This window comes from Pundamilia nyererei, unplaced genomic scaffold, assembly GCF_000239375.1.
Source record: "Pundamilia nyererei isolate P.nyererei 1_Seehausen unplaced genomic scaffold, PunNye1.0 scaffold00158, whole genome shotgun sequence".
NCBI classification, from domain to species: domain Eukaryota; kingdom Metazoa; phylum Chordata; class Actinopteri; order Cichliformes; family Cichlidae; genus Pundamilia; species Pundamilia nyererei.
Window position 1 is genome coordinate 1,435,675 of NW_005187559.1, and position 12,017 is coordinate 1,447,691.

General features: G+C 39.1%; 1 gene segment (V, D, J or C); it reads left to right on the top strand.

Moving 5' to 3' along the window:
* LOC102201075 (Ig lambda chain V-I region BL2-like) overlaps positions 1-11,074 on the top strand; it is a 75,277-nt gene extending 64,203 nt beyond the window's left edge. The window contains 2 exon segments of the V gene segment in view: positions 9,837-9,870; positions 10,561-11,074. Coding sequence covers positions 9,837-9,870; positions 10,561-10,883 — 357 coding nt within the window.
* Positions 11,075-12,017: the final 943 nt, after the last annotated feature.

Here is a 12,017-nt window from a genome sequence, read left to right on the forward strand (position 1 = left end):
TAATTTAGACAAGAGTTTCTCTCTCTGAGCCTCAGGACCGATGATTAAAACTTCAGTTTTGTCCTGGTTAAGCTGTAAAAAGTTTTCTGCCATCCAAGATCGTATATCTAAGATACAGTTAAAAAGGGCATCCATTGGTGCTGGTGACATTGTGGCCCCAGATGAGGAGCCCGAGGATGATGCCCAAGATGAGGGGGAGACTGGTGTTGAGGCAGTCAGTGGTGCACACTGGTGGGACCAGCTATCTGCTGAGGTGTCTTCCCTGGAGGGGGTACCCCCAGACCACGATTATTTTCATCAGGCAAGTATCCCTTAGTGGTGCATCTGCACAGTGCTGGGATTTCACGTGACACATCTGTATTAACATGCTTGTTGTTACCATGTCATTTTCCCACCGCATGATTACAATCCAGTGACATGTCAGCCGTCAGTTTCACCAGCCCTGCAGACCCAAGTGGAGGATGACGCGGTGGACGGTGGGAATGAGCATGCCTGAGCAACATCTGAGGATGCCTGTGTGGGATGCTCCACTCAGTACCTAGCTACGCAAACCAGGGGTCTCACCTGTGGCACCTCCTTCATCTCTCTGGTCCTGGTCCAGCAGATCAAGCAGCACTGCCCAAGAATCCCTGCTCAGGCAAATGTCAGGCCTGGTTGATGATGTATGTGCATACTGGGACACTCAGGTTTATCCTGGACCACAGTGGGCAGCGCATTTCCGACAATCATGTTGTGTTTTACGTTGCACTGTTTTTATTTTCACGGTTTGGCAAGTGCAATAGGTCAGGCCCCCCCGAAATTGTGTTATGTAGTTTGTGACAGACATGCACTCACAGTTGGGATTTTCTGAATGTTTTATTTACACAACTGAAATAATCATGCTTGTACAAAACAAAGGTTGGGGTGCCAGCATAAAGTACAACTATGTGCAGTAGCTGTCTGTGGACACGACTCAGTCCTTTTTCTGCTCCACTAGCTTCTCAAGGACACCTATCAGTCTGTCCATCCTCTCGGCTCTCCGTTGCTCCATTTGGCGTTGCTGGGCCATGTCCTCTTTTATTAGGGCAATGAGCTCATCCTCCCCGTCCCTCCTCCTTTTCGCCACCCGTGCCTCAGGCGGCTCCTCATCCTCCTGCTGCACTGGGCCCTGGTGTGTCCTCCTGGATGGAGGACATTAGGACAGGTGGCCTGGTGGAGGGCCTCTGTCCTAGCACCTCATCCATGGCACCAAACCAGGGCCATGTTGCGGCAGTGAGCTTCCCCCTTGCACCCTCGCCCGTCGCTGGATACTTGCACTCCTGAGGGCAGAGTACATCACAAGTGGCAGTTGGCTACAACAGCAACAGTGCAGGTTTACATAGATGACTTCGCAGTGTTCCGTGTGGAGATACATCTGTCACTACCACTGTACATACTTTGTATTTCCTCTTTAGGTTCTCCCATTTGCGTTTGGCCTGCACAGGGGAGATTTTCCCCACCAGGTCCATCTTCTCCACGATTGCTCTGACAGATGAAATATGATAGCACATGTATATCAGGTTATTCCATTTATGGCATCCACAGCAGGATATACTGGATTGGGACCACAGGGCAGACAGTTCACTGTCCCTTGTGCCTCAATGATTGTAAACCTCATACTGTTGCTGTACCTCCAACCCACTGCGGCTGAGTGTTTCGCACCTGTGAACAGGTGCTCATTGTCACGGCGGAGTCTGATCAGTTCTGCCGTCTGCTCCTTGGTCCCTGTAATGCAGCATGACATTGGATTACATTCCCCAACATCTTGCACTTCTGTTTTATCAGTTCTCTGTTTGCCGTCTGTTCAGCATATACAGCTGTGTGGGTCATACACACTGAAATGTCAGGCAAAACGGTTTCTTGTGGGACAGGAGCAGCACTGACTGAGGCAAAACATTTACTTTATCAGGCCCTAGGTTGGGGTCAGGGGGTTCTCTGTCATATTTGACATGGCAGGTGTGATAACCGTTGCAAATATATATATGATGTGCTGCGGACACGGCTACATTCCTGCCTGGTATATGTTGACATTTCTGTTTGCGGCCCAGGAAGGGTCATATTAGTACAGTTGATTGCACTTGTAGTGGTGATACTTCTATTCATACTGCCCTCCGTCTGGTACATGATTCACAGCTTTGCGGGTCTGTGCATTTACGGTCCGACAGGTGTCACAAGATTCACCTTGACATTTACTATTCAACTTCCATTAACTTTTACATCGTGGCATTTGTTTCGCTCCTTTACACATATCATACATTTCAGGGTGTTGCTGTCCGTTGTCCGCCGCCGTTTCAACCTCCTCCGCAGCTGATGCCATCATTACGCACTGACCTGGTTGTGTCGCGCTATGCATTGTGGGATATATGGGACCACGAAGCGTGCATCGGACCATGCTTGATATTTGGGGAAATCGACAGCGCATTTGGAGTATGCATTTGGAGTACGCATTTGGAGTGCACTTCGAATTGGGACAGCCGTTGTCGCGTCGCTGTGACGTTATAGGTCTCAAAATGCTTACTCGAAGCGTGCGGTCGCTAAATTGGGACACAGCCATTGGGTCTTCCTTACTCCGCTCTTCACCTGCTTTTACAGGTAACATATATGTCATCGTGGTCTTCATCCTTGGGACCCCGTAACATATACAACATTTCTTTTACTTTTTTAGTGAGCAAGAATACAGTTTCAAAGTAGCCACTAACATAAATTCAGAATGACTAACCTGAAATTGTTGCATTTTATTAAGGTGAAGATATGAGAACATAATCAACGTGTAACCACATTTAACTGTTTTACTCTAAAGAAATGCTCTGAAGATGCATGTTTTTCCATATTTGTAGAATGGGGAGTAACTTTACACAATTCTGCCTGGCTACACAAAGGGAAAGGTGACACTGGTTTAAAACGTCAGTTGTAAATTTGTAAATAAATCTTCACACTCAGTTAATGAAGCATCACATCTCCTCCTCCCTCTCTTCCTGTCCAGGATACATCTGCAGGTCTCGGTATCTTTTATAACTTCATTAATTAAGTTGTGTCAGCTCTGTAACATTACGTGGAACTTTCCCTGACTATAAAATGTGATTTATATTATATTTTCAGGCTGCATTTCACTATAATTTGGTAAATTAAAGGCAGTTTACTTCTTTGGTTTGGTCTTTGAAGTTCTTATGATAAAATAAACTAAATTGAGTCCAGGTCTGTAACTAATCTTCACTGCAGCTCTACTATATAGTTCACTTGGCCTTCAGGAAGTCCCTGTATACTCTCTTCTCATAAGTATTGTCGTGCACAGAGATGGACAGTAACGCGTTACTGTAATCCGATTACTTTTTTCAAGTAACGAGTAAAGTAAGAGATTACTATTGCAAAAACGGTAATTAGATTACCGTTACTTTCCCGTAGGAACGCTGCGTTACTGCGTTACTAAAACCGTGATTTTTTTGCGAGAATGTCTCATGACAGTGACGTAAGCAAGTGCGACGTTCATGACAACTGCTGTGTGCAGATCAACAGTGGATAATATATCAGTGCGGGAGAGGGTATGAGCGTGCAGCGTTTAAAGCGTGGAAGTACTGACGTTATTTTAAGTTTGATTCCATAAAAAGTGACAAAAACATTAGCGTCAGTTGTGCGTGGGAAGAAAACTTATTTTTACAGCGAAAAAAACCCCTAAACTTCCAAGCAAGCACCGAGTGCACTACGACGTAATGGGAAACTCACAGAGAAACTCGCGGATTCCTCAACTGACCGCGGCACACCTGCACCAGGGTAAACCTCCGCCTACCCTACTCCTGCTTTACATGTGAAAATAGACCGCTAGTCTTTGACTTTATTTATTTTCTGCTGTGTTTTACTTGCATCTATTTGAAAGAGTGAGTGTAAACACGAAAAAAATATTTTATTTTATGTGCTGGAATGTGCAGAAAATAGGTTTAAATATTAAACAAATTTCTTCCAGTCAGAGAATGTTGCATATAATTAAATTTTTGCTTGATGCATAAAGTTAAAAGATTAAAACTAATAAAACAAGTTAAAAAAAGAGCATTTGATTACATTTTGTATGATGGATTATGTAGAAAAAGTAGAATTGGGCTGAAAGATCTATCGCTTTATCACCTCTTCAGGTTGTAAATCGTGTTTTTAAAAAGTAACTAAGTAACTAAGTAATTAATTACTTTTGAAAATAAGTAATCAGTAATTAGTTATTGATTACTTTTTTAAAGTAACTTGACCAACACTGGTCGTGCACCAGTAGGAACACACTCCCACACACATTCCCACACACTCCTCCACCATACTGGAGGAGCTGGAGTCCATGTTTTTCTTCATTCTACCAGCTAAGACACTGACCATAACCAAATACAAAACTAGTGAAGAAACACTCAGAAAAAGTAAAAGGGGAAAATGCCAGTGACTTCCACGTGTAAAATCATTTGTTTTGATTGTTCTTTCATCATTGCCCGTGTTGTGCACCTGTTGTTGATTGCATTAAGACTAAAGCAGCTGAAACTGATTAACAATCTAACAAACCTCTGCTACTTGACTGATCAGACCAGAAATTTAACTTGATGCGATACTCACACTGTACTCACAATCACACTGGATGTTCTTAATGGTTTTTCATAGTTTGGAAATTTTAAGCTGAAAACTTAATGTTTCTGCAAATAATGCTAATATCATTACTGTCATTTTCTAGACTTTCAGACTTTTATGGCATTTATAGTTGCTGAACACTGTGTATTTTCTGGCTGCAGCCTCTATGCTCCTGTGCTGATTAACAACCCCCTCTGCTACTTAACTGCAGCTGGGGCTGATCAGCTAAGGAGGCTCTCCCTCTACCAGGAGGTGACTCGGACTGGAGGAGAGAGCTGTGCTGGGAGAAAAGCTGCAAAAGCAGTCTGATCAAGTTAGTGTGAAAGTAGTCACTAACATAACGTTTAGTGAGGTAAATATACAAGAACCTCAGCATCATTAAAAATATCTAACAGTGTTCTCTAGATGGTGATGAATTCAAATTTAGCAAATTTTATATCTTGGCGTATTTTTTGAATAAAACACAAGTTTAAGTAAAATATAACCAACTATAATCCTGCCTCACTTTAGATGTGGAGATAGTAACCATTATAAAATTCAAAATAACAATCAAATGAACAAACAATAAATAAATGAACAAAGGGGAAAAAAGAAGAAAAAAACAAGACATTACCAACATCAGTGTTCATGAAAATAATGTTAATAATACAGCTTAGAGAAAGGGGGGAATCCAGTGCTCCTCCTCCTGTCAGTCTCTCTGAGTTTCAGTGACATATTTAATGGTTCACACCTCCTCTCCTCTACAGAAGGAGTCTAATCTCTTTCCAAATTACAAATCCATTCTCAACACACAGTGACAACATGCTGGTGACTCTCTGTGCTCTCATCACTGCTCTAACATGTAAAGAGTCTAAAATATACTGAAGAAAAGACTTCATGTTACATTTAAATGTCAGTGTGTTTCTCTTGACTCCATGTCTTTTTATTATTTGCAGGTGTGAGTGGTGTGACGGTACTGACACAGAAACCTCCTGTTTTATCAGTGAGGAAAGGAGAGACAGCCACCATGGACTGTAACCTGGGGACTGTTGATAACTATCCTGCTTATTGGTATAAACAGATTCCAGGAGGAGTTCCTCAGCATGTACTGAGGTTTTATCATGGCTGGAGTTCTCCAAGCTATGGCTCTGGGTTCTCCTCTCCAAAATTCACATCCACTCATCAGTCAACAACAGATTATCGTTTGATCATCAAGAATGTGGAGGAGGGAGACTCTGCAGTCTATTACTGTAAGACATGGGATGACTCTGCTAGCAGTGGGGTATCACAGTGATTTACTCTGTGACAAAAACCTCCACACAGATACTTCTGCTTTTTTAAGCTTTTTGGCATCCTAATAAGACTCCTCCAACAACTCACTGAAACCCCACCACCTTCAAATACTGTGTTATTTGTTTTTTTTTTTTTTTGTTTTTTTTTATATTAATCAGGAAAATCATGACAAAAGCCAAGAGGGGACTATTCAGTCAAAACTACTCAAATAATGATATACAAAACAGGAGACCAATACCGTATGCTGTTATCTATAGGTAATATAACTTTAATGGAAATCAGACTCAACTCTTTTTTTTTTTTTTTTTTTTTTTCGTATGTCCTGCCTGGCACTGTTGCAATCAGAATTATTGTCTCAAGGCCAAGGAAAATGTCCAACAGATTTATTTTTTGCAAGCTGATCATTACAGCTTTTGCCATAATGGTTCACTTGATTGTCACAGTTTGTTTGATATTTATTATTTATGTATTGATTTATTTTTTTAATTTTAAGTTATTACAATCTAAATGGACAGAACCTGGGGATAGGAAAGACGAAGAAAAGAGAAGTTGGGAAGAGGCTCAAGAGAAGGAGATGTAAAGAAAAACAGAGAGACAGAGAGAAAAGACACTAAAAATCTGTTTGATCACCTGCTGGAAAAAAAACAAGCAAAAAGAGAACAACACAGTATGGAAACCACAGCAACAATCAACATAAGCATAAGTAACAGTAAATAATAAATACTGAATGTTACTGAGCGGCACACAAGACCGATATGTTTAGAGGCAGCAGTCACCCAAGAAATGTGAGTACTTTTTTGTACACACCTGTGTGCAAACAGATATTCACCACCAGCATTGTGCACCAGGATTAGAAGAGTTACATCCTGAGTGTTAGTAACAGTGGTGCTCAGTTTCATCAGTTTGCAATAATATGTGTCACAGTGATAATCAGATTGTTTAACTCTCAAGATGTAGATGAGAGAAACTTTGTTTTTGTGAATCGTTTGTATCACAGTGATCTGTATTTGAACTCTTTGTTCAGTTGTTCAATATTCATTAATGACATAACATTTTATAAAATGTTCTCCTAACCCTAACCACTCCGGTTTCATGTGACTTTACACAAAAGGTTATGCATTTTGTTTGTTGACTAATTATAACAATTAATTGTAACAGTTAATGGGGTTCTGCTCTGTTTTTGTCCAATTATAAAAACTGGTAATGGTTAAAGCATCAATAATAAATCTTAAGAACATAGAAACCAACTTATAATAACTTATAATAATAAAATATAATATAGATGAGAGAAACTGGTATTTGAACTATATCAAAATGTTTGTATCAATGTGATCTGTATTTGAACTCTTTGTTCAGTTGTTCAGTATTCATTAATGATGTAATATTTTATAAAATGTTCACCTAACCCGAACCACAATGCAGGTTATGCATTTTGTTTGTTGACTAATTATAACAGTTAGTGGGGTTCTGCTCTGTTTTTGTCCAAATATAAATATAAAAACTGGTAATGGTTAAAGAATCAATAATAAATCGGAAGGACATAGTTATTTATGATACTTATGATAATAAAATATAACACCACAATTTTAGGGGAGAGGAGGGAGACATCACTATCACCAACAATTATTAATACAAAAGCAGAATTACCCTCTAGTTAAGTTACCCAAAACATCACAAATTATCCAGGTTTAGCACCTCCTCCTGTCAGTCTCTCTGAGTTTCAGTGTCATATTTAATGGTTCACACCTCCTCTCCTCCTACAGAAGCAATGCTATTGCTTTCCAAGTTCCAAGTCTCAACACACAGTGACAACATGCTGGTGACTCTCTGTGCTCTCATCACTGCTCTAACATGTATGGAACCTCATTTATATTTCAGATCAGTAGTTATTTGTAGGATTCATATGTTCTTGTGTTTCTCTTGACTCCATGTCTTATTGTTTGCAGGTGTGAGTGGTTTGACGGTGGTGACACAGAAACCTCCTGTTTTATCAGTGAGGAAAGGAGAGACAGCCACCATGGACTGTAACCTGGGGACTGTTGATAACACTGTCTATTGGTATAAACAGATTCCAGGAGGAGTTCCTCAGTTTGTGCTGTATTTTTTATCATGGCGATAGTTCTCCAAGTTATGGTTCTGGGTTCTCTGCTCCAAAATTCACATCCACTCATCAGTCAACAAAAGATTATCGTTTGATCATCAAAAATGTGGAGGAGGGAGACTCTGCAGTTTATTACTGTAAGACATGGGACAGCTCTGTTAGTGAATACGCATCACAGTGATTTACACTGGGACAAAAACCTCCTCACTGATACTTCTGCTTTTTGATGCTCTTTTTTTCCACATGCTAACAAAAGACCCATTCAACAGACTCAGTGTAAACCCACCACCTTCAAATAGTGTGTTTATTTTAATGTTCATCAATGAAAACCCACCAACTTTAGAGTGTTTTTAAGAAACACGGAATTACTCTTTTTGATGCATTTAAGCAATCATCACTGATATATAAAATGAGTATATAAAATATCAAGGAATATGATGACCACCAACAACTTGTGTTGTTGGTGGTCATCATATTCCACCAACTGTACACAATGATGTGCACGTTTTTAAATAACAGCAATTTGATAAATGATTGTCTAAAATTCTGATAACTGTAACATCCCAGCTGCAGTAAATCACATTAATCAAACTAAATAGATACTGTTAAAGTTCAAAAATGTTTCAAGTGAAAATGCAGCAAAATTAAATTTTATCTGGTGCTTGCTTCTCACTACAATTCTTTTCACAACTCAACTGAATAGTTAAGGATGTTTACACCTCACACTGACAACATGCTGGGGACTGTCTGCTCTCTCATCACTTCTCTAAAATGTAAGACGTTCTTCTCATCTCTTTCATAGCCCATGTTTTTGGAGAAAGACATTTCACTCATGTTCTTTCTGTGTTTGTTGGCACATGTTAATGCTGCAGAAGTGTTTATCCAGATACCTGCTGTCCACAAGGTTTCTCCAGGTCAAGAAGTTGTTCTCAGCTGCAACGTGGTTGAATTATGTGAGATGGTCTAAAAAAGAAGGAGGGGTTCCTCAGTTTTGTCATTCTGGCAGCTCACTTGGCGTTGGAACAGGTTCTCTGTCCCCAGAGGTGGGAAGTAACCGGGTAGAAATACTTACTTACTGTACTTAAGTACAAAGTTTTCAACTAGCTGTTCTCAACTGCAACATTGAGAGAGATGATATGAATTTTGTTAGCTGGTATAAACAAGTTCTGTATGTTCCAAGATTTCTCCATTCTGAAAATTCACCCAGCTTTGAAACAAGATTCTCCTCAGAAAGATTCAACTCTACGTCCTCATCATCATCTTATTAAACATTGGAATGCTCATTTTTAAAAAAAATTTTTTTCCTTTAACCTGCTCAAATACAACATTAAAAAGGCTGAAAGCTTTTATTTCAGCTGGTACAAGCAGGTTCCTGGTTCTTCTCCTCAGTTCTGAGATTTCATCATTCTCACAGCTCACCTGCCTTTTCAGCAGGATTCTCCTCAGACAGATTAATATCTAAATCCTGACCAAACACTGATTTCAAGTCTATTATCAATCATTCAGAGACAGGAGACTCTGCAGTGAGTTCCTGTTAGACATGGGAAGACTCTCCCAAGAAAGCTGGTTCATAGTGAAGCAGACTGTGGCCAAAATCTTATTGAGAGACAGTACAGCTCTGATTAATGCTGGCCAATAATGAGGACTTTATTAAATCTTGCGCAAAACAAGTGACATGAAAGAACAAACATGACTGCACAGAGAGACAATTATAAAATACAAACAGATTGATGAAGTGAATGAGATGTTGACAGTGAAAGTTGGTCTCTACAGGATGTTTCAGTTCCTCTCCCCTCATCAGTGACAGTCAGGAGGTTTTTGTACAGCCATGTATACAAACTGAATCACTGTGGTATTCGGACAAGGCACCAAGCTGATTGTGACAAGTAAGTACTTTTTAACTGATCATAAAACAAGAGAGAGTTTGCAAAAATCTGCTGATGACTACTTAATTCAATATGTTTCTTGTTCAGCATCATTTTTTATGATTTTGTACAATCTGAAATAGTTTCAGGTTGTCTCATATACAGGAGACATGAATTACTTATGTTTAAAAAATGTGACATGGGGTCAAACCAGTTCTATAAAAAGGATGTGAAATATGTTGTTTTTCCGTTCTTATTGCTTTTAATTTATGTTTAGGTTGGCATTTCTAAAACATACAAAGGCCTGTTTTCTCTTTCTTCAATAGCTGCTAACACTGTTACTAAAGTTCAAAATTTGAAGTGATTAGAGCCTGGCCGTACACTTTACTTTGACATGAAAGAAAATTCCTCACAGTAACTGACATGTTATGCAGAAACCTGTAGAATTAAATCAAAGATATCTTACATGGAAAGTTAAACAGTAACTAATCATATTTTATTTGGTAAAAATATAAAAAGAAATTCAAACAATATGTTGGATCCATATATTTTGGTATTGTACATTAGTTTTGTTTTCTTCTAACTTCATAACAAATGTTATGTTTATTCCATATTGACTCTTCTTGATTTCTTCTGGTTTTATGACTTCATTTCCAATTTCCTTCTTTCCTTTCATTTCTCTTTTTTTGTTTGTCCTTCATGTATTTTCAGGCTCCAGCCTCCCTCCTCCTGTCCTGACAGTCTTCCCTCCGTCCAGTGCTGAGCTCCAGTCCAACACAGCTTCTCTGGTCTGTCTGTCCAGTCAGTCTGTGCCTTTTGAAGATGTGAGCTGGTTGGCTGCTGGGAGTCCAGTGAGCAGTGAGATCTCTACCAGCACTGCTGTTCAGAGACCAGACCAGACTTACCAAATCAGCAGCTCTCTGACCATCCAGACATCAGACTGGAACATGGATAAGGTTTATACATGTAAAGTGTCTTTGGGCTCACAGACTTCAGAGAAAACCATCAAGAAGTCAGAATGTCCCACTGAATAGTCGAGGACCAGAATGTGCATTTAAAATCTGCTTCTTTACTGCTTGTGCTGTTTGCTCATTACAGTCTTTACATGTTAGAAATCAGAATAAAGCAAAAGGTTTAAGTCATGTATTCATCTGCAGATTGTTAACAAGTATTTTCAGGAATTCATGTTTTGCAATAAATTAATAAAAGCATTGGTTAAAATAAATGTCTTTTCTTGTCAATAAATAATAAATTGTGTCACTGTTTTGTTAGTAACATAAATTTAAAACAATTAAAATGAACTCTTAAATTTAGAGAGGGGCACATATAGGAAAAAAAAAACACTCATAAGCACACCACTTTTTAAATGTCTTCTTCTCATAATAAAAACATAAGTATATTCTGAAATACACGCTATGTAATATTTGACCACTAGAGAGCATCATTTAACATTACTTCCTGAGCATGAGAGAGGGCAAGTGTCACTGGTTTAAAATGTTGGTTGTAAACCTGCAAATGAATCTTCACACTCAGTTAGTGAAGCATCACCTCTCTGTGCTTCTGTTTCTTCAGGATGCACCTGCAGGTCTTAGTAACTCATTTATAACCTCAAGTAAATGATGTATCAGCTCTCTGTAAAATAAAATGGAACTGCTGTTTTCAATGGAAATGTTTCAGATCATATCATTTGATCATTCAGAGACAGCTGAATACTGTTAGACCATGACACATGAAGGAGATCCATTTCTTCCACTTTTATGAAAAGGCGTCTCCTTCAAACATTTGCAAGAAAGTTATCTTCTCATAAAGATTTCCCTTTATATACCAGTTTTGCTATTTTTTTTTTTGCAACCTACAATGAGCAATACTTTAATTACTCCAAGATACAGCACCAAGGCATCTACAGGGATTTCACAGTCTAGCTTTTTTCTTAGTGTTAGACATGTATTGTCCCAGTATATTTGAATTTTATTGCCTACCCATAGATTTTTTGAATGGGTGGCATTCATTTCGTTTCCTGCTGTTGTCACCCACATTCCTTGCTTTTAAGGTCTAAGAAACACACAAATTCAATTTTCCCCAAGTAAGTTCTCTTCAATTTGTTGAGCTTGTGTGTCACCCACATAGATGATCAATCCTCCTTTGCTATTTGTATGCCTAGTTCTTTT